The sequence below is a fragment of the Notamacropus eugenii genome, chromosome 1 (genome assembly GCF_028372415.1).
Source record: "Notamacropus eugenii isolate mMacEug1 chromosome 1, mMacEug1.pri_v2, whole genome shotgun sequence".
Classification (NCBI taxonomy): domain Eukaryota; kingdom Metazoa; phylum Chordata; class Mammalia; order Diprotodontia; family Macropodidae; genus Notamacropus; species Notamacropus eugenii.
In genome coordinates this window covers 89,284,074-89,307,665 of record NC_092872.1, presented here as the reverse complement: position 1 = coordinate 89,307,665, position 23,592 = coordinate 89,284,074, and the positions used below count along the sequence as shown (strand labels likewise).

Genomic DNA, 23,592 nt, shown 5'->3' with positions numbered 1-23,592 from the left:
ATACATATATGTCTATATGTGTATATATACATATGCATATCTATGCTTATATGTAAGTATATATACATATATGTGTGTTTGTATATATGTGTATATATGTATATGTATGTTGCATATATATGCATATATATATTTGTATGCATATGTATGTATGTCAGCCAGAACTGCACACCTTGGCAGTATGTGGGGTCCAGAATTAAAACAGGCTAAACTTCTTTGGGTCACAGATAGGCTCGACTACAGATGGACTGATGATGGTGATTGCCACGGGTTACGTGACGAATATAAGAGTGTGCAGTGGCAACCCTACATTTTTTCTGAAAGGTCCAATGCACTTTGAACATATTCTTTAGTGTGAGGAAGACTGGTGATGTACTGAATTCTCCCTTCTTCAAGACACTTCTTGGGAGGAGCTTAGGTCTTCTTTCTGTCTTTCTTTTTTTCTTCCTTCCTTCCTTCCTTCCTTCCTTCCTTCCTTCCTTCCTTCCTTCCTTCCTTCCTTCCTTCTTTCCTTCCTTCCTTTCTTTCTCTCTCTCTCTTTCTTTCTTTCCTGAGGGTCCCACAGATTTGCTTGAAAGAAATAATTTATGCTGGAATACTCTAGTCTACTGAAAGAAGGAATATGACTTCTAAGAGTACATTCTAAGTAAACCATCATTGTTTATTCAACTAGTAAACATTTGTTGATTGTTGGAGGAACTGAGAGAAGAGAGGCACACTAATACATTTTTTGGCAGAATTACAAATTGGCTCAAACATTCAGGAAATCAATTTGGAATTATAGGAGAAAATTTACTTAACTATGTATAACTTCAACTGTGGAATCTTAGTATCAGACATATTCCCTAAGAATTAAAGACATAAAAAGAATATTTGTGCTGCATTTTCTATGATAACAGCAACAGGAGAACAGCAGCCAAACACCTGGAAACAAAAAGGCACCTATAGATTGAGGAATTATTGAACATACTATAGTTTGTGAATATGATGGAATACTATTATACCAGAAGAAATGATACGTATGAGAAATCCTGAAAAAATTGGAAGTCTTGAAGGAATTCATACAGAGTTAAATGAGTACAATTAAGAGAACAGAATCCACCATGACTAAATAATGAATGGGCAGCTAGGTGGCACAGTGAATAGAGGGCCAGGCCAGGAGTCAGGAAGATCTGTGTTCAGATCTGGCCTCAGACACTTTCTAGCTCTGTGGCCCTGGACAAGTTACTTACCCCTGTTTATCTCAGTTTCTTCATCTGTAAAATGAGTTGGAGAAGGAAATGGCAAACCTCTCTAGCATCTTTGCCAAAAAAACTCCAAATGTGGTCACAAAGAGTTGGACATGACTAAAAACAACTAAACAACCAAAATAATCATTTAAATGAAAACAACACTAATAATTAGACAAAGTCAGACTTATTATAATGGCCAATTTTGGTTCTAGAAAAAAAATGATGAAACACAGACTTTCCTCCTCTCAGCAGAGATAAGGGGTCTTTGGTTGCTATATGTTGCCGGTACTGTTAGATTTGATTGCTATGGTGTTGATGAACTGTTTTTCTTTGTTTTAAGAGAGGGTTAAATGGGGTGGAAGGGAGATAGCATTTTCAAAAGTGACTATCATATAAAAACAAAACCCACCATAAATAAAACAAAAAATGTGAGTGTCCAATGTGTTTTAGATACTGTGAGGGATACCAGGTAGAAAACAGGAACCCTACATCATAGAAATGACATTGTAGTCGTGCTAGACAAGCCATATACATGAGTAATTGTCAATCAAAGCAATGTGTAAAAGTTCAACATGAACAATACAGTATGTAGAGAATTTAGAGAAAATGCGGTTCACTTTCCATTGAAGGAAAGTTAGGGAAAGTGTCATGGAACAGGTGATATTGTGGGTCAAGACCTTGGAAAAGTAACTTCCTTCTCTGGGCCTCAATCTTCTCATCTGTTCATTGAAGCGATTCTATTATTTAATCTCTAAGACCCCCTTCTATCTCTAAATCTTTATTCATATAAGGCTTTTTTGGTCAAAAAAATAGGGAAATCAGAGCTGGGGGCAGTGGTAGGGACAAATACTTGAGCAAAGACATGGAAGTGGAAGAACACAGGAAATCACTGGGCAAAGGTGAGTATTAGTACAATGTGCTCATCCCTTATAGGACACTTACATAGAAGAGGCAGAATCATTAGTAATTGGTAACAGGAATTTTTGGATGAACACAGTTTGTGTATAGGAAGCATGAAAGGAAAGAGTGGGAAATTAAAAGTGGAAAAACAAGATATGGTCAAGTTGTGGAGGAATCAAGAAAGAACTTAGATACTGAAAAAAAAAACTAGCTAAATGTGCTCATGGAGTGGTTGAAAAAATGGGAAGAGTAGTTAGTAATGGGGATTGTTTATGTTCAGATTTCAAACCAAGATATAACTGGCTTTTATTTCAGTTCTAATTTTTAGTGCAGAACTCTTTGTACTTGATTCTGCTTCATGGAATGAATTTCCTTGTGACAATGATGACACAAGTAACTTTTATACAGCCTTTAAGGTTTGAAAATCAATTTACAAATATGGTCTCATTTTATCCTCCCCAAAACCTTGTGAGGTAGATGTTATTATTATCCCCATTTTACAGAAAGGGAAACTGAGGCAGGAAGAGATTTAGGCGACTTGCTCAGGGTCACCTAGCTAGTAAATATCTGAAGCCTAAGGCCATATTTGAAGTCAGGTTTTCTTGATTCCAAGTCCAACAGTAAGTCCAGCACTCTGTGCAACTGAGCCATCTAACTTCCTAGGTGTATATATACATCTTTGATTCCTTATGCATTGTATTAGCTTCACAGTCTCTGCTGATGAAAGGTGTATATGTGTATATGTTTGCGGAGGGGGGAGAGCTGGATTTGATCAGAGATAGTTGTATTGGCATATCTCTTTGATTCAAAATGATTTGAACCAAAGAAATTTTTTGATCTGATCATTCTGGTTGCTACTCTTCCCCAATGTATATTATGGGCATTTGTCTTTTTGCAAAGATATAATAGTCAACATTTAGGAAAAACTCCAAGAACTTGCCTTTTACAGAAGGAAAACCTCAACTTCTGAGAAGCTTATTAGTTTCCTATCCAGACAAATATTTATTGACTGACCAAGATATCATCACAGATGGAGACAGTTCACCCCAAAGCCATGCCTTTGATGTTCAGAATGCCCAGGACTTGGAGCTGATTCCTGGGATGGTGAGGTTATCCTAGGAGAAGTAGGAAGGTTATGTTGGTGCAAACAAAGCTGCATCTGTTCCTTTGTTTTTCAGCTTTGACATTTTCTTTCAGGTTGGTGTTGCAAATAAAACCTTGACCTCAAACATCAAGTAATCGTGTTTGTGGGAGATGGTATAGGAAAGAGAGAATGCAGCGCTGAGGCAGATAGTTTGCTTTTTAAGTGAGTGATGCCAATAAGCTGTCAAATAAAATTAAAGTTCAAAACATAAAGCTTCATATTTTACTTTGCTAGGATTGTAGACCATCCTTCAGATGGAATACAATTGATTTTATTTTGACAGAACTCAATGAGCATTAAACTGTGAGAGTTGCTATAGTGTTCAGGATTTAACAAATGTTCCCTGTAATTTGCAATTTAACTAAACTCATGTCCTAGGTTAGACTGACAGGTCTTGCTTTCTTGCCCATCCTGCCCTCACCTGTGTTCTTGTTTCTGCTGTTATTATTTTCATCTCTTTATTTTCCTCTCTCTTTTTCTCTTTCTCCTTTCTGGCTCTCTTCTTTGCCTTCTCCCCTTTGTGTTCACTTCTTTTTGTATTTATTTCTTCTCATGGCAGTAGAGTTCTGGACTTGAATTTAGGAAGACCTGGGTCCAAATTTTACCTCTGACATTCAGATCACAGGATCATGGAATGAGAAATGAGAGAATTCTTAGAACTCATCTTGTCTGATTTTACATATGAGGAAACAAAACCAAGAATTCAAGTGACTTACTCAAAATCATACAGGTAGAAGGAGGAAGGCAAAGACAGGATTTGAACTCAGAACCTGTGATTTCAAATCTTACGTTGTTTCTACTACACCATCTGGGTTCAAATCTTGCTTCTGACACTAATATGTGACTCTGGGTAAGTCTTTTAGCTTCAGTGAACTTTCATTTCCTCATATCTATGGGGATAATAATGCTTACATTGCCTGTACCCAGGATATCATGAAGATCAAATGAGATGTCAAAATGATTTCTCAACTTAAATTTGCTATAAAATTTCAGTCATTAGTTTTTAAAAATTGTGATGTAATTTTTAAAAGTTATGTTCCCCCAGGGTATTATTCATCCATATCCTATTGATGGAGGACTAGCTGCTCTAGAATCCAACAGTGAATGAGGGGGTGTATCTTGATCTTTGTGATACAGGTGGGGAAATGGGAGAACCAGACCCTGAGCCTAACCCACTCCGTGTGGCCGAGGTACAAATCGTTTGCTGATTGTGAGCCGGATGACAACCATCTGAGCATTGTCACTCTGGAAGAAGCTCCATTTGTCATTGTGGAAGACATAGACCCGCTGACTGAGTCCTGTGTTCGAAATACTGTGCCATGTCGGAAATTTGTCAAAATCAAGTAAGGGAAAAACTTCTTACTGGGAAATACTTGAATATAGTTTATTTACTATATCAAATATGAACAAATGCTATTCAGTAATGTATGTTTTGTGGATTTCAGTATAGTATAACGAATGTTAACTCTAGGAAAGGTGGAGTCTACTCCTATCTCTTTTAATTAGTTCCTTATCCTCTGGACAGGACTTTTCAGAAAATGATGGAATCACAGATTTAGAATTTTCAATGTGACCTTAGAGGTCATCTGGTCCAACTCCTTTGTTTTGCAGATAAGGACATATAGGGTCAGAGAATTAAAGAACTATTTTTTAGGGTCCCACAGCTAGTAAGTAACTGAGCTGAGATTTGAATTCACACTCGCACAGTCTTGACTTATGGAAAATTTTCCACTAATCCATTCAGGTTTTTGGTCTCCTCTAAACTGTTACAAAATATAGTTATGTACTTGTTAACAAAGTTATGATAGCCCAGAAACTGCTATTTGATTTCATTTAATTACAAATGCACTGTTCATTCCATTGTGTTACACGGAATTTCCCTAGTCCTCAGTTTCCCCATTTGTAAAATGTGTTCTGACGCTCCCTCCAGCCATGATCCTGATACTGATAAGTCTTTCCCAACTCAAATATTCTATGGTTTGAATTTCCAGGACTTTTAAATAATAGGTTATTTAGGGAATAGAAACTGACATCAACTGAACTTAAAAGAGAGACCTTCCTGGTAAAGGATCAAGGAAGGCCCAGGGTGGGGAAATTCCGTGCAAACAGGACCTAAGAGTGTTGCATGGTGAACCAGAGTTGGTAGCTGGAAATATAATGTGCTGAACTGAGGGGATGAAAGGATTGATGTCCCAATGGCAAGCCAGGTTAAATGCCCAATTATACTATGGAGAGACTGCTTCAATTTGTGGTTTTCTGGTGCCTTCAGAATGATACTTTTTTTTCATGTCCAACCTCTCATACCTAAGCTCTGGTCATCATTGTTCATTTTATTTTCCATCAAAATATTCATCTCTAAGAAAGATGGAATAGTTTACTTTCTAATCAATCAATCAGCGAATTAAGAAGCAGTGGTTTGTTATGTGCCTTCTATGGGTCATGCATATGCTAGGTGCTGCGGATACAAAAGAAAATCTGGAACCTTCCTTTCCATAGAAAGAGACAATATGCATGGCTATGCACATTTATATACAATACATACACAATAAAGTAAGTAATTTGATGGAGGAGGCATTAGTAGCTAGAGGGGCTCAAAAACGTTGCATGTGAATTGGATCATAGAACTGAGTTGGAAAAGACCTTGGGGAAGATCATGGCATAGTGGTTATAGGACAAACTTGGAATTAGGAAAACTTGGGATGGAATACCACTTCCAATCTTATTAGATGAGTGACCCTTTTCAAGTTACGTATTCTCTCTGAGCCTCAGTTGTCCCGTCTGTAAAATGGACATAACAACAATACTTACCTCACAGGGTTGTTGTGAAGACCAAATTCAATGGTTTCCATAAATTGTTTTGCATATCTTCAATGCTCTAAAAATGACTTATGATTATTTCATCAAACTTTTTCATTTCACATATGAAGACAATGAAGCTTTGTAAGCTGAAGTGACTTGTCCAAGGTCAAATAAGTTGTAAGTAGCAAAGATGATATTTGAATCATTTTAAGCTATCAAAGTTTTGGGGGACGTCCTATCTATTGCTGATTCTGCTACACTGTACTCTCTTTCATTTCCCTGATCCTTTGTGGTGGGATACAATTCTCAGTTTTGCTCCTAATTTCATTTTTTACTAACACCGGAAGACAATGGATTTTTTTTTCTGGAAGAATGAGCATTCCACTTCTTTTCAAAGAATCATCTAAGATAAAAAAAATCAAGTTGTGCGATATGAGTCATTTTGGCACTGAACAGGCTGCCTCCAAGGCAAGCTTACCTGCAGAAAGGGTCATCAAGTTAATCCTTGTTAGCACTGGGGGATAAAGACATTCCAATGGTCCTTAATACTCCTAGACAAGGCACCACAGTTGATTATCACTTGGTTACCTTACATGTAGCAAGTGTCCGAATGGAAATCGCATAGCAGGCAACAATATCCTCATCTAAATTCCAAACTGTAATTTAAACTCATTTAGCTATTTATATTTCTGGGTAGAAAAGTCAATTTTTTTCCCCAAAAAGCTGCGACTTGGTGCTTTCTCTCCTCTTTCAGGTACATATGTGAATAATGATCTAGTGATCTGTTTGGCTTTAGGAGAGCGGCAATTTGATTCTATTGATCTCAGTTCTGAAACTTGTTGTCATCAAATAAGGCCAGAGCAGCACATTCCCTACTCTTTTTTGTTGTTGATGAAGAGCTACATTCTCTCTCTCTCTCTCTCTCTCTCTCTCTCTCTCTCTCTCTCTCTCTCTCTCTCTCTCTCTCTCCCTCCCTTTTTCCTCCCATCCATTTTTCTTTTTCTTTCTTTCTTTCTTTTTTCTTTCTTTCTTTCTTTCTTTCTTTTTTTCTTTCTTTCTTTCTTTCTTTCTTTCTTTCTTTCTTTCTTTCTTTCTTTCTTTCTTTCTTTCTTCCTTCCTTTCTTTCTTTCTTTTTCTTTATTTCTCCCTCTCCTTCCTTCCTTCCTTCTTTCCATCCTTCTTTGTTTCTTTCTGTCTTTTTTCTTTCCTTCCATTCATCCTTCCCCTTCTTTCCTTCCTTCATTCCTCCCTTCCTTCCTTCTTTCCTTCCTTCCTTCCTTCCTTCCTTCCTTCCTTCCTTCCTTCCTTCCTTCCTTCCTTCCTTCCTTCCTTCCTTCCTTCCTTCCTTCCTTCCTTCCTTCCTTCCTTCCTAAATTATGATTTCTAGGTAGTTACACGTGTAACACTGAAATGACCACTTGGTACTAACTAAAAAAGTAATTTTGGACCTTTCAGTTCCCACTCCTCCCCCCCATTCCCAAATGTCAGGGAAAGCTCATTATTCCATTTATTGCAAAATAAAGAGCCCTTCAATACAGATGGATCTCTTCCCACCATGGCCCCCTGCAGTGAAGGGTCTATTAGGATATTGATGTCTATGCTTATCCCTTAGGGGAAGCCCCTAAACTGATGCTTGGTTAAAGGCCTTTATGCCTCTCTAAGATATTTTCAGATCAAGGGGAATACTTTATTAGAAGCGCTCCCTGAAAAAAAAGCAGCTTTTCACTTGCACACAAAGAAGGAAAAGTGCTATAGATTTAAATTTTGCTAAAAGCCAATTAACTCAGAAGCTGTCATAGGAGCAGGCTTTAGATGATCTTAACCTGTAAGTGTGATGGTAGTTATATGTCAATGCCAAGCAAGGGAAAGGAAAAGAAAAATTCATACAATACCTATCCAATAAATACCCAAGAGACAGAAAGGAGGGCAAAATTGGGGGAGAAAAGAAACCAAAAGAAAAGCTTAAGGAAAGACCATAAGGTTGTATGATACAGTAGAAAGATCAATGTAGGATTTGCTTCCTTCTCCATATTTGTATCCCTAGTGCCTAAAACAGTGCCTGGAACTCATTAGGCACTTATTAAATGCTTATTGATTGATAGATGGACTTACCTGGCTTCAAACTTCATCTATGATGCAACCTGTATTACTTTTGGACATGTCATTTTGTCAGAACATCATTGCATTCATATGTGAAATGAAAGGGTGTGATGAAATAACTACAAATTACATTTTCACAGCTATTTAACAATTTATAGACAAAATGATTTATAGACATCGTTGTATTTGATCTTCACGACAGCCCTATGAGGTAAGCGCTCTTGTTATCCCCATTGCAAAGCAGAGAATATGGATTCAAATCTCTTCTTTGTCACTAGATTAGAGGTAAGGAAACTTGGATTCCACTTGTGACTTTGACACTGGCTAATCCTGTGTCCTTTCTCAAGTCATTTCAGCTACCAGCATCAGCTTCCTCATCTATAAAATGGGAAAGTTAGTCATCATATTGACTCCTGTTGGACCACAGGTTAAAAACCCTTGCCTGGGACACATAGATATTAAGTGATTTATTCAAGCTTACATGGTTAATCATGGATAACTAGATAGTACAGCAGATAGAGTACTGGGCCTACGGTTAGAATGACCCATCTTTTTGAGTTCAAATCTAGACTCAGACATTAGCTGTGTGTCCAAAAACATTGTAGAAATTTTGACATTTATTTTCAATTCTATGAGAGAGATATTTTTGGGTACGTGGGACAAACTACCCAAGCTATTATGCCTGTCATGTCAGAAAACTGCACAGAAATGTATTTAAATCTAGTATTTGTAAGAAATTGAAGAGATGTCACAAATTCCTTTAGGAAATCACTGGAAATGCCTGTAGGTGCCCCTAAACACAGTGTGGACTGCAAAAGTCCTGTAAGAATTGATGTAATAAGACTGGAAAGATTCAGGATTACTGCTGAACCCAACAGCCAGCTGGGGGGAAACTGTGAAGAGAAAAAGAAAATCTTGTATTTGCTCGTCAAAAATGGTGTTCATTTTTGAGGGAATATTTGAGAAATCATGATCCATTCCAAGGGTCTTGTACTAGGTACTTAGTAGGAGATCCAGACCCCAATCAAGTCCTTAAGTTGACCTCAGGGAGTTTATACTCTAGTTAAATCACATTTGACATATGAAGACATTACAACATTACTTATGGCCTTCCTGAACCACAGGATACTGTGGAGAGCAGAGAGAAGGCATGTGAATTAGGGGTTGTATTTGGCTCAATCTTCTCAGCTTCCAAACCAGAAGAATGTAAAGTGTCTAGAAGAAAACATCTCCCCTCTGTGGGGAAGCATAATGTACATAGAATAATTGTTGTGTTAAAAGGACTTGGGTGGGGTCAGCTAGGTGGCTTCATGGCACTGGAGTCAGGAGGACTTGAATTCAAATTCAACTTTAGCTGTGTTACCCTGGGCAAGCTACTTAATTCCAATTGCCCCCCCCCCCAAAAAAAAGAAATAAATAAAAGGAAAGAGAACTTGGGTGGATATAACCTAGAGAGAAAAGTTTATGAGCATGGGATTGACTTTTTATTAAGATAGCCAATTAGAATCTTAAGAAGAATTAGAATTTAGTCTATTTAAATTTAATAAATTTTTGCAAGAGATGATGATTCATAGTAATTACAAAGATGACCTATGTGTCTAGAATCAAGTACTGCCACTGGTATGTATTGGTTTTCTGACCATAAGCAAGTCACTTAATATTCCAAGGATAATGCTCAGTTGGAAAGTGAGAATCATTTGCTTTGGCAGAGGGAGTTGCCTTGCAGGGACTTCTCTGTACCAACTAAATCACAGGTCTGGTCTAGGGATGAGGAAAAGGGGGAAAGGAGAAGAATTATAGCATCATCATTAGCCAAAATTTTAAACCAAGAGTTTTAAAAGAAGTTGGAGGGAGGAAGAGAGAAAGATAGATAGATAGATAGATAGATAGATAGATAGATAGATAGATAGATAGATAGATAGATAGAAAGAGCACAGGAGAAAGTTTAATTTACATCCAACATCCCTTCTTGTTTTACATCACCTTCTTTAATTGGGACAAATTGATTGGCATTTCTTCTCAAGGCAATTTCTTATTAAATTTTAAGTATTCTTCATTTAGAGGAACAGAGGATGGCATTTGGAGCAAGTAATATTTAATATAGTAATAAAAACTTTTGGAAGCAATAGTCTTTTCAAAACTACATCTTGTTCCATGCCATTGAAGATATAGAACTAATGGAATATATGTTGTACTTATTCCTTCTCAGTTAATGGGAGAGAGTAAGTTAGTCATCAGCAATCAAGCATCTGAGACCCTGGGACCATGATGGATTGATCAGGTGGATTTTTACTTCAAGGCTTTTAGTCCTAGAGTGAACCTTTTTAGTAGACTTTGGTCAAATAAATAAAATGAGGTAACTGATGCAAAGTTGCATGTCTGATAGAGATGAGGATGTCACAAATAAGATGATATTTTACTTTGTAATCTCTTGTTTTTAGCATTCACTTTTGAAACTTATTTCACCTTCATCATCACTTTGATCCTTGCAATAACCCTTGAAGCAAGTAGACATGTCTTAAAATTTCTACTTGACAAATGAGGAAACTGAGGCATAGAGCGACCATACCAATAGTGAAAGAGTTGGGATTGGCATCAAATTCTTCTGAGTTTCAGCCTCAGTCCATTTTGATTAGACCATACTTCCTCTCTAAAACATACAGACAGTTCCATACCCATTTCTTTGACCATGCCATTGAGTCATGTTCTCACTAGATCTGAGGATTGTATATCTTCTGGTCCTTTCTTAGGTTTTATTTTTTTTTCTATTGTATTTATACAAATAGCATTCATGCAATGTATCCTCAGTCAGATTGATCCTCTCTGGCTTTAAGAGATTTTATGCCTGGAGTAGAGGTATCATAATGTGGTGGATAAAGGACTCACATTAGAGTCAGAAGGATCTGTGTTCAAGTCCTGCTTCTAACACATATTAATATTTTGACTAAGGTCAAGTTACTTAATTTCTCAGTGACCCAAGATAGGGGCTCTTAATCTTTTTTTTTTAATGGATCATGGACTGTTCTGGTAGTTTGGTGAATCCTACAGACTTCAGAATAATTATTTAAAATGCATAAAAGAAAATATATAGGACTACAAAAGAATAATATTGAAATATATTTATTAAAATGTTAAAAAGAAAAAAAATAGTTCATAAACCCCAGGTTTTGAACTCCTGCTCTAAAACTAAAATTGCAGAGAGTTACTAATCTTCATTGATGAAGGAAAATTCTACCCTCAGAATTCCCTCGACCAATGAAATTGAAATTTGATATTAAAATCCTGCCTAGAATGTACTCCTTCCTCATTACCCTGTTAGAATCCTTTGCTTCTTTCAACACTAATGTGCTTTCTAGGCCCCAAAGCCCTCCTTGATCCCTTTAACTCAAGGTATTCTGTCTTTAGATTTCTCAATTCACTTTAGATGTCTCCTTTCCTTTCATTATACTTTATGAATTGTGTGTTTGTGCATGTTCTCCCTACTCTTTCCCTAAGCCCTTTTCTCCCCCAAAAAAAGCTATAAATTCTGAAAGGACAGGAAGGACTAACTAGGTTTTACCAGTATTTGAACTCTCACAGCATAGTGCATTGCAAAAACTCATAATTGTAACACTTACATTTATAATGATACTTTAAGGTCCACAAAGCATTTTCTTCACAATAGCCCTGTGATAGAGGTATTAGAAATTTAATAAATGTTGGTTGAATTGAATTTCATTCCTTTTACTTTTATAGCAATTCAACCAATGAGGGGACCAATGTTAAGAAATGCTGCAAGGGCTTCTGTATTGACATCCTGAAGAAGCTGTCTCGTACTGTGAAGTTCACCTATGACCTCTACCTGGTGACCAATGGGAAGCATGGGAAGAAAGTCAATAACGTGTGGAATGGAATGATTGGGGAAGTAAGTGTGGTTAGATGAAAGATCCCACAAGGGAAGGTTTGGGATATGAAGTTCAAGACAGTGAAAAATAAGGACTCCTTGCTGAGCTAGTGAATTGCTCTCCTTTTTCTTGCCCTGGTTCTAGGTGGTGTACCATCGAGCAGTCATGGCAGTGGGGTCTCTCACAATTAACGAGGAACGCTCAGAGGTGGTGGACTTTTCAGTTCCCTTTGTGGAGACAGGAATCAGCGTCATGGTTTCTCGAAGCAACGGCACAGTATCTCCTTCTGCCTTTCTAGGTATGGATTGTTTTCTTTTTTAATAATGCTTTATGACTGTGATTGACCATCTGAAGAGAATCCTTGATAGGTTGCTTTGATTTTTAGGAATTGGGGGCAATTGACTTTTCTCTCAGGGCATAGACATCTGGGATCATGTTTATAGAGCAAGCATAAAAGCAGTTTTTATACTGTCTGGACAATACCAATACTTTGTTTATATTGCACAGCCCTCCCTCCCTCAAAGCAAAGTCTAGTGCAAGTCATGTCATCGTTTCTCTGATGGCATGGTCGTCTTCGGCAATGAAGGACGAACACAATTACTCCAGAGTCTTGTTATGACCATGTTACTCTACTGCATACTAAGACACTCTCACTCTACTGGATAAGAGACACAGTAACACATTCAGACAATGGCCTTGTGACTTTATAATAGAGTGCAGTATTACTTGTAGAATCATTACAGCAGAGATCATCACCTCTGCTCCAATCCAGCTGCAGCAACCAATGAAATACTCTTATGTCCTTGCATCTCCACTTCACATTTACTAGTATGATAGAGATTATTTCTTTCTCATGCATTATAGATTACAAAAAGATAACATGAGTCCTAGCACTGTCCATGTGCTCCTTGCTTTTACCAAGAGGTATACTCTAAAAATGTGTAAATTGAGCTATATTTTACATGTGTAAAAGAACCAGATATTTTAAGTTTTGTGCTCTTATAAAGGAAAGGATTGTTTTATAACATGAATTATCATTCTCCTCTTTTTTTGTTTCATAAGTTTAAAGGGGTTTTTAGGTGGGGGTGGTGTGAAAGTAAGACATGTCTACGCTTTCTATTCCTTTACTTTCCAGGCAGGAGGTCAAGCTAATGTTTTTATCTAGAATAGCCAAATATAAATCATAGCTGATCATTTTTGTTATGAAGCCAAAGAAAATGCTGCAATTTTAGCATGATGTTATCTTAAATGGTTTGCTAAGTGAGACTAGTCTAGAAGAAGTCTGAGGGAATCTTGAGGCCATGTTACATTCCCAGGACCTCCATAAGAGACAGAATGGACTGTTCCTCCTAATATCTTCAAATAAAGTACAAAGACTCTTTCCTTGGTTTACTAAATGAAGATTATCAATGTAATACTTAGTCTTTTGGCCCTAAACAGAGACATAAATAGTCAAAATACACTCAGAGATGATAAAGAGGTTGAACAACCACTCAAGGTTTTTTAGAATCAGAATTTTTAGCACCTGTTTGAGTTTGGAGAATATTGGGGAAAAGGAACTCAGCTTCTACCACTTTATTAACATTAGGCAAAGTGTTTTTCACTCAACAAACTTGGGTAAATCTCGAAAGGACCATAACATCACCCTGCTAATAATAACAGTAATATTGGTAAAAACAATAAATGTACATATAAAATATTTAATGACTTAAGGTTTGCAAGTTTCTTTGTCTATCATTATATATCATTGTAAGAACAAATATAGCCTTTTTAGGGCTGCTAATCCACCTTTGGTACCCACCTGGCATTCAACTCTCACCTATGCATCTTTGAATCTGTAGCGTGGAGAGCAGCCACACTCTGGTGAATCCTCTTGCAGACAGACTAAACTAGGTTGAGGGCAATCAAGGGACCTCAAACCCATTGGTGAGTTAGGGAGAGGTTTACCCCAAGCATGTGAAGACTTCCCCCAGTGGAATGGATGGATGAGGATAGTTTGTTCCAATGGCCAAGAAGGTGGCTGACAGAGGCTGTGTGGTATACTTAAGAGCTTGGTCAGACATTGAAGATGCCACGGTCATCCAATGCATCCCAGTCATCACCAGTTGTTCTGACTTTTGTCTTGCCGCTGGAGTTTGATGACTTTGGAAGAGAGAATGAGGTTGACAACTTCTTGTACCTTTGCCTTACTTAAGTTCAATTTATCCACAAATTAAGACATTGTTTGTCATGTGATCAGCTCACTTCAAAAATAAATGACATAAAGCAACAATAGGCATTATCTTTTCATCCTCACAAACACAATGTAATGTAGTTATTATCATCCTCATTTAACAAACAAGAAATCCAAGGCAAATAAAAATTAGATGACTTGCCCTGGAATATACAGCTCCTAAGTAAGTATCTGAGACAAGTCTTCCTGACTTCAAGTCTGTCTAAATTTCCACTTGGAGGTCAGCTATTCCGACTCTCCCTATTTAATAGATGAGGAAACTGGTGCCCCTTGAAGTTAATTGCCCAGGATCACATAGGTAATAAGTAACAAGGGTGGGATTCAAACCCAAATGTGTGATTCCAAACACAGTCTACTTCCTATTATACAACATCTCCTCTCTTCAAATACTTCCATTTTCTTCCTTCACTTGTACAGGGCATTAGCTTTCAGCAAGGTAGAATCTGCTTCCTTTTCCTGAGTTAAATGTTGACTAGCAGAATTACAAGTGCTACTTTCCTCGTAGAAAGGAATTACTGTTTTAGTTTTCAGTAATCTATTAAGCTTTTGAAATCTATTCCAGTTACTGGATTTTGTTCAATACTCATTATTCCAGTTGTGTAATCTCTCTCCGTGGAAGGCAGACCTTGAGAAATGCCCAGTCACTCTCAGTGTTTCTTTCTCCTGAATTTTAAAATAGAGAAAGATTTCTCTGAGTTAAATGAGATGCCTCGGTTCTTCTATGAAAATAGAATAGTATTAAAAACAAGTCCCCAAACCAAGGCATTGTGGAATCAATGAGGAAAAGAGGGTTCTTCTATTGTTTTGTTTTTTAATGATCCCTATGAATTATTCTCAGTTTTCATCAGATCATTGGAAGCAAGTTTTCATTCTAAAAGATGGACCAGGGTCTGAGAAGTCCAAATGGGACACACAAGTAAATGAACACTATCTATAAGTTCATTGGATTATCAAATCATAGAATATTAAGATCACAGATCTTGAGATGGAAATGAGTGTGGTTATCTAGTTTAACACTCATTTATAGACAGGGAAAGTGAGACCAAGAAAGATTAAGTAACTTTCCAGAGGTCAGAGAGGTAATAAGCCTCAGAGGCAGCATTTAGATATAGGGTCCTCTGATCCCTCTCGCTCAGTTGTCTACTGTTTTTCTTCAATTCTCAGAGCCAACACGATAGAACTTTTCACCCTCTGTTTATTGAAATTCACTTTCCTCAAGTGAGAAGTGAAATAAATCTCAGTTGGCTTTTCTCATAAAAAAGAATCAACAGTTTTGAACCTGGACTCAACCTTTATGCCCTATTTATTAACTTCTCAGTAGTGGTAACAGAGTACCAACAGAAAGATGACTAAAATTCTGACTTTGGACATTTGATCAAATTTAGCAAAAGCATACATTTTACCTTTTTTTTGTATCTTAAAAATACCTAGAAGAATGTTTTCCTTCAAGCTTTTATTGCCCTGCATATCTAATATTATTTTTCTGGTCAGTAAAATGCATCCTTCTGCTTGCCATTTACCACCCTTATTAAGGGTCATTATCTCCAGGTTTTGAATCAAGTAATGAACTGTGCCAGGCTATATTTTCCCATTCACTGGTGCAGTCGTCTGGAAGGGCTGAATCATTCAGAATCTGATTACCTTGTTCCTCATTATTTTCTCTGTTCTCCAATCCATTCCCACTCAAAAAAAAATTCCCTTTAGTCGTTCAATTCCTAAACCTTCACAAATAAAGTCACTCACTTTACTAGAAAATTTTAACCAAAGGTTCCTGAAATACTGGGTTGTTGTCTGGTGACATTTCTAATTTTTTAAGAAGTTCCAAAGATTATATCCCCAGGTTCTAGTAATAATGGGCCAAAGTGTCTACCGGGGACTGAATTCCTTTCTTGTGTTAGAAGAGTTTAGAGGTGTGATCACACTTCTAGATCAATAGAGGGCTATTTCAGGTCTCTCATCAGTAATCCTTTCAGTGTTCTTTCTGGGCTGTGATTCTGGACACAGCCTATTTTCTCCCATAAGCAAGTGGGTCAAGACACATGATTTTTAAAACCATTTTCTTAACATTTGGAGGAGAGGGGTTCTGCAAGACAGCCACCACTCCTAGCTCGTGGTGTCATAACTTTATCCAAAGCTCTTTAACTTTCTTTCAAGGCCTCCTATATCACTCACAATTCAGTAGTCAAGTCCTGTCACTTAACAAATGAATAATTTTAGTTGAGAGACATTTCTAGATCAGCAATTAGGGATTTAGCCTAATTCTTCAACTTGTGGAAGAGACATAGGAGTAGCATGTGTAACAGAGATGAGGTAGGGTAACCCTATGAGTAACAACAAAGAACGAAGAGGATAGAGGAATTCAGGACTCTTTTCCTTTCTCCGACACAAGGTTATAGATAAACTCCTGAAAATGGGTGGAGATGGGTGGGAGGATGGTCTTTCCTATGGGTCTACAAAGAGTGCATTGTTTTACCTGTAGAGGACATCTGGGGAGAATGGGACTATAAGGAAGGGTTTTGTTAATTTGTGTGGTTTTCTTTTTCACTAGGAGACATTCTAGTCCTTTTGGGACCCAGGAATATACACCTAACTGAATGAATTCTGACTTCACTGTGTCTCAAGGGCATTTCTCTGCCTCAAAGCTCTGTTGTGTCATTGGTGGCTTAGAGATTTACCTCCATTTCTTCAGTCTCAAATTCTAAACATTTTTAAACTCTTAATTATGTTTTTATTTTTTCTTCTTGCCTAATGTTTCTTCTGACCAAATTGTCATGGTTTCAGGAATATAATATTGTTTATTACTCAAGCTAAGTGCATTGTTCTCTGCTGCCCCTTCCACTCAGTAGCCTTAACAAAGACAAATTTCAGTTGTAGCCTCGTAGGGCCCATGAAGGTTTTCCTTTGATACTTGAAGTTTCCCTACCTGTTGTTCTAGCTCTGTTTTCCCACTCATGCACAAAGCCTAATCTAGCATCAGTCCTCCTTGGGACCTCTAACCAGCCAACGCTCTTTGAAATACTTTACGCTCGTTATTAACTCATTATATACTGTACACTAACACTGAGTTTGATGAAATGTTGACCTGCTAGCAAACTGTATGGATACATTTTTCTGTGATCAAAAGAAAAGATCCAAGATAATTAAAGATTTTGTTATTCCCTCTGTTTACCTCCCCCTACCTTTTTTTCTTCTTTCTTCTTCTTCTCCAATGGAAAATGTTTACTTGTAATGGTTGCCTTTATGATCAACCAACCAAAAAGCAAGAATTATCAAACATCTTAAATACCTGAGTGTACAAATATAATGAACAAAACAATGTTTGCTAGTAAGGAACCTTGAATGAGAAGAAACACCAAGGACACACACACATATTACATATCTATCTATCTTGGATGGCCAAAAGATGCCCAGTTGACTTGGCTTTTATTGGCCCCTTCCCTTCCCTTCCCTTCCCTTCCCTTCCCTTCCCTTCCCTTCCCTTCCCTTCCCTTCCCTTCCCTTCCCTTCCCTTCCCTTCCCTTCCCTTCCCTTCCCTTCCCTTCCCTTCCCTTCCCTTCCTTTCATTCCTGTCCTGTTCTTTCCCAAATCCTTAAACCTACTGCACTCTGAAACTTGGAGGTAAATAGGCACCTGCCTAGAATCTCTCCTGGACCCTCTTAGATTTAGAGTGATTATCAATATTAACTGTTGCTATTTCGCTCCCAGCCTGATGTCTTTTCCTTGACCTCATTAAAGGGGCTTTGACCTGGCTACCTCTTAAATGGTCCTATTCAATGAAGGGGCATTGCCTCACCCTAAGTGAGTACCTGCAAAGACCTTGGCCTAGAGGGGCCAAGGTCTCCCAGTGCATTCTGGGTCATCTCCAGTCATCCTGATGAATATCTGGTCACAGGATTCAGATGGCTGTGGAGGAGAAGTGAGGCTGGTGACCTGCACAGCCCTCCCTCACTCAAAACAAAGTCAAGCGCAAGTCATGTCATCATTTCTCTGATGGCATGGTCTTCTTCGGCAACAAAGGACAAACAATCTATCTTTGTATCTGTTGGTCTGTCTGTCTGTGTCTGTCTGTCTATCTATCTATGTAATTAGATATAAATATATTCATACATATACACACAAACATGTACATATATGTATATTACATATGTATGTATGTATGTATGCATGAAGAGAGAATAAAGAGAATAAGACAAAGTTCCCAAATATAGACCCTAGGAGAACGAGTTTTCAATGACGTTCATGTTTCTCCATGTTGGTGATAGCACAGTTTTATACAACGAGTTGTCATAACCTCAACCAAGTTAAAGACAAGTTTTCATTTCACTTTATCTATGGGATCTCATTATATTCCAGAGCATGACAGCATTTAGACTCCTCTTTTTTTTCATCCTTTTGAGCTAAAATAGTTACCCACCCAATAGTTTCGTTCTTGCATAACTTAGAAATGAATAGATGAAAGCATTTTTAAGGGAAGTGTCATTCAGTTAGGCATCTACAGAATCTGTATACCAAATAGATGAGATTTCTCTCTTGAATTGTAGTGAAAATGGTACATGCATAATGGGCTCCATTCAACTATATTTAAATCAGTCTCTATCCAGTCAGAGAAAAAAATGTTAAAATATAACAGTATAGATTTTATTCTTTCTGAGATGGTTCTAATATAAGAGTTTCTAGAGATAAGAGGTAGATATAATAAAGTGAACTTTCAAGTTCCCCTCTAATCCTTAACCTTGTAAAATAGGTCATTCTACTTCTCTCTCTCTCTCTCTCTCTCTCTCTCTCTCTCTCTCTCTCTCTCTCTCTTTCTCTCTCTCTCTTTCTCTCTCTCTCTCTCTTTCTCTCTGTCTCTGTGTCTCTGTCGATCTCTCTCTCCAATTCTCAGTTGCTAGGCTAGGCTGATATGAGCCATCCTGAATTCTAGTATAACCAGTTGGGGTTCTATTCTTTGGTTCTTTTTTCCTGCAGAGCCTTTTAGCGCTTCTGTGTGGGTGATGATGTTCGTGATGCTTCTCATTGTGTCCGCCATGGCTGTTTTCATATTTGAATACTTCAGTCCAGTTGGCTACAACAGGAGCTTAGCCAGAGGGAAAGGTAAGCATTCAGTTTTGACCAAAACAATCACCTATTCAGCATTCCTTTTTCCATTTTCTTTTTCTGAGCTGTGTGCATGAGATTAAAATGGAGTGAGGGGTGCTTAGTGAGCAATGTTTGATGATGATGCTATTTCGTTAGCCTTTAGCAAACTCTTTTTCTTTCCTGTTAGAGAATACATTCCCCTCAATCTCAGTAGCACATTATAACAGTAGCTTTTGATGGTTTGATGAGGGTTGTTTTTAATATTATAAGATGATCAGTCCTATAGGTCACCTTGGATCTATAAAGGCAAAAACAAAATGGTGCACTGTGAGATCATTCTAGTGTGTTGTTAGTGGTTATTATATTGAAATCATTCAGTCTTTTCAGTTTGTTCGGTAAAGGTTTTGATAGTTAAAATATATTTTAAAGATCAGGTTAGATTTTTCAATGGTAACGTTCTGCATAAAAGTAATTTGGGGTACCCAGAGAAAGACTAGAATGTAAAAACACTTCAAAGAAACAAGCTTTATCAATGGACACAGTGTAACTTTTTATCCATAAGTCAAAGAAAATAGAGATATTAAGATTTTTTTTTTTATTTTGAAGTAAAATTATAATATGAATTTTTCATTGATTGATATACCTGGTCTAGTTAGTATTCAGGAATCATTGATCAAATAGCAACAGAATACTTCTTATAACTTCTTGATGGTTTATTTGTTTTGGTCTTTTTGAAAGCTAGATCCCTCTATCTCATCCAAGCGAACGATATAGTTGTCATTTATAGGTCCATTTCCACTGCTGATTGGCACAGAAACTTTGAACTGCTCTGTTTCCAGTCTTGGAAACCAGTCCTTAGGCAACCTGATCCTACAGGTTCCCTGTACTGGTGCCATAGTTAGTGCAGACCTGATCATCTCTGGCCCTACCACAGCTCAGATCTCTCAAGTTCAATCAATCCTCAGTCTTCCCAGAAGCAGGAATTACAAATCTGTAACTTTAAAGGAAGAGAGGAGATGTACATACAGATATGCACACATATATCAACAAACATAGTGTATATATGTATATGTGTATATAAATACATATATAATGGTATGCCATGAATATATGTGAATGTGTATCTATATGCATATATCTACGTATGTATCAGTGCTGATATTGACATATATGGAGAGAGGTACCAAATAGTTCAAATAATTAGGTCCCTGAAGTCACATTATTTGAATTCACACTGTATATTTCTATTGGGCTGAAAGTAATTACCATAGTTTATATGAATAAATTTTGAATTGTGCAGATTCAAACATATGTAGCCATTTCAGGGAATTATTTCTACTCATTATGTCCTAGCTGCATATACATACATATATACATACACGTATACATTCATATCTACAAACATGAATTTACTTAAATAGCATTAAGATTAACCTTTATTTTTAATTTTTTTCTTTTATGAAATGAAGACACAGATTGATTTTCATACTAAATAGACAAAGATTTGAAAAACCTTAAAATGTACTTTTTATAGCTTATAGATTTCCCTCCAAATATATTTTGATAGATTGTTTTGTTCATTTGTACTTAAATCTTTTGGCAGGGAACACTTTAATCTCTTAAAAGGAACATGAAATTAACAGACAGATTGGAATTGACAGACAAGAAGTTGTGTGATGTGTGACTTCTTTTTTTATGATTCACTATTGAAATGAATTCTAACTGTGTGGTTTGAGAACTGACTTCCCTCGCTCTGTTTTTTAATGTCCCCATTTGGAAAGCATTTTACCGTCATTTAATTCCTATATCATGTGCACTCTATATTTGAGTCTGATGGATGAAAATAGCCAGGAATACTTGGATTAACATGCCAAATATTGGCCCAGCTGAATTTCGTGAAGCTTATGTGAAAATGTGTTAGATGAATAATGAAGCAGCTTCTCAGAAAGATTTTTGTAAGGAGCTCTTGAGTTTATTAAGAAGATTGGTTCCCTAAAATGAAAATTAAATCCATCATTAAAACAGGTCATAACATTACTTTGCATTCAAGCCTATATGTTGCATACCCAGTTTCCATTTACATTGCAAAGAGAGAAGGGCAAAATTCACTATGATAGAAATGTATGAAGAATATTATTTTTAAGAGTACAGAATGCATTACATGTGTAGTCTATAATGAAGGCAGGAGGGCTATTGCTTTATAACATTAGACTCTTACACTGTACGGCTACTTTCAGCTCCTCCCTGATTCAGATTATCCTTCCTGTTGCACAACTCAGATCCTGTCACTTCCTGACTTAGAAATCTTCAGTTGCTTCCCCTCATCTACAGATTAAAACAGAAGTTCTCTAGTGTGGCATTTATGGTCCTTAACAATTTCTCTCCAATCCATCTTCTAGCCTGATGCCTCATTATTGTCCTTCATATTTTTTATTGTCCAACCAGTCAAGGTCTAGTCGCCTATCCCATATATATTTCTTCCTCAGTGCCTTTATTCACAAAATTCCATGAAACTAGAATAACTTCAGTCATACATATTTGACAGCAAAGATCCTATCTATCTTTCAAGGCTTATTTTGAATTCTGTATCCACTAATTAAAACTCTCCACATTCTACCATTGAAGACTAATCTCTTCTTCCTTTGAATTCTTATGAAATGTTACTTGCACCTATCTTAGACATTTGTTAATCATTTCATTCAACAGTCTCTGCTAGGAAGTGTGCTAGTACCAGGTATTTCAAGGGTGCCAATGAAGTAGTCTCTGCCCTCAAGTATCTTATATTTTGTGGAGAGAGCATATTTTTTTTATTGTTATAGCTGTTTATGTTTATAACAAATTATTCTACCAGTCTATTAGGTTCTTAAGGTCAAGAACCACGTCTTTGTATTCTCCCACCCCCAAATCCTGCTTCTTAGGCACCTGACACAGAACCTTTTACAAAGGAGTCTGGTAAGCTGGTAAATGGATTCCAGATGCTGGCTCCATTGTTAACCTTTAATACAGGAATTTTTAATCTTGTGTTGCTGTGTGTGTGTGTGTGTGTGTGTGTGTGTGTGTGTGTGTGTTTGTGTGTATGAGGGAGAGCTCTAGCAATCTGGTAAGGTTTATGGAACTCTTCTTAGAATATTTTTTAATAATAGAAAGAAGTGCTAAATTGCATTTAGAGGTTTGTGAAAATATAATTGTGTTTTCCATTCAAGTCTGAGTTTCTGAAATCTCTCCATGGACCCAGGTGAAGAATCTCTGCATTAATGTCACTTATTATAGTATTGTCATTATCAGAAAAATTGACTCATAATTTTCCCACACTGTTTAGAAACATTCTCAGGATGTGTTATCTTTTTTTTTTTTTGAATAATTTTCAGCTCCCCATGGGCCTTCTTTTACTATTGGAAAAGCTGTATGGTTGCTCTGGGGCCTGGTCTTCAATAATTCTGTGCCTGTTCAGAACCCGAAAGGTACCACCAGCAAAATCATGGTGTCTGTTTGGGCCTTCTTTGCGGTCATATTCCTGGCGAGTTACACTGCCAACCTGGCTGCCTTCATGATTCAAGAGGAATTTGTCGACCAGGTGACTGGCCTAAGTGATAAAAAGGTAGGTAGTCTCCAGGGGACATGTTCTGTCACTGGTCCTTTCTGTATGACTTAATACAACAGGATAACTTCTTCTGCTGTTGCAAAATGAACATAATAAAATATGAGTAAGTCATGCCAATGCTGTATATCTATCTGGACCTACCATATACAATGAAGTTGTAGATTTTTTTTACCTGGATAGGAAGATTTCCCCTAGGTTGAGGTCTAGGACAAATGCACACCATCCTTTCTCTCACTACCCTCATTTAAAGTCAGCTTCCAACTAGAGTAATAATAATCCAATGTAATAATTATATAAGGCTTTAAGGTTTCCAAAGCAAGCGCACACGCACACACACACACACACACACACATATACACACATTATTTCATTGGAACCTCACAACAACTCTGTGAAATAGGTGCTAATATCCTTACTTTACAGATGAAGAAATAAACTGATGCTAAAAGAGACTGTGATTTGGTCATACAGCTAATTAGGGTCTAAGGCAGGATCAGATCTTCCTGATTCCAGGCCAGTACTTTGACCACTGGAACACCCTGCTGTCCAGTATTTCCTGATATCTATACAAGCTGTTCAGTGATGATACTTCATGAGTATTAGTAGACAGAATGTCCACT

At 37.2% G+C, this 23,592-nt stretch overlaps 1 protein-coding gene across 2 annotated transcripts in view; it reads left to right on the top strand.

The window, feature by feature from the left end:
- The window catches only part of GRIN2A (glutamate ionotropic receptor NMDA type subunit 2A), a 506,391-nt gene that overhangs the window by 398,347 nt on the left and 84,452 nt on the right, over window positions 1-23,592 (top strand). For both annotated transcript variants that reach the window (XM_072608879.1, XM_072608870.1), the window contains exons 6-10: window positions 4,414-4,619; window positions 11,911-12,079; window positions 12,204-12,357; window positions 19,261-19,386; window positions 22,740-22,969. In XM_072608879.1, the coding sequence (XP_072464980.1) occupies window positions 4,414-4,619; window positions 11,911-12,079; window positions 12,204-12,357; window positions 19,261-19,386; window positions 22,740-22,969 (885 nt within the window). The remainder of the gene's footprint in view (window positions 1-4,413; window positions 4,620-11,910; window positions 12,080-12,203; window positions 12,358-19,260; window positions 19,387-22,739; window positions 22,970-23,592) is intronic.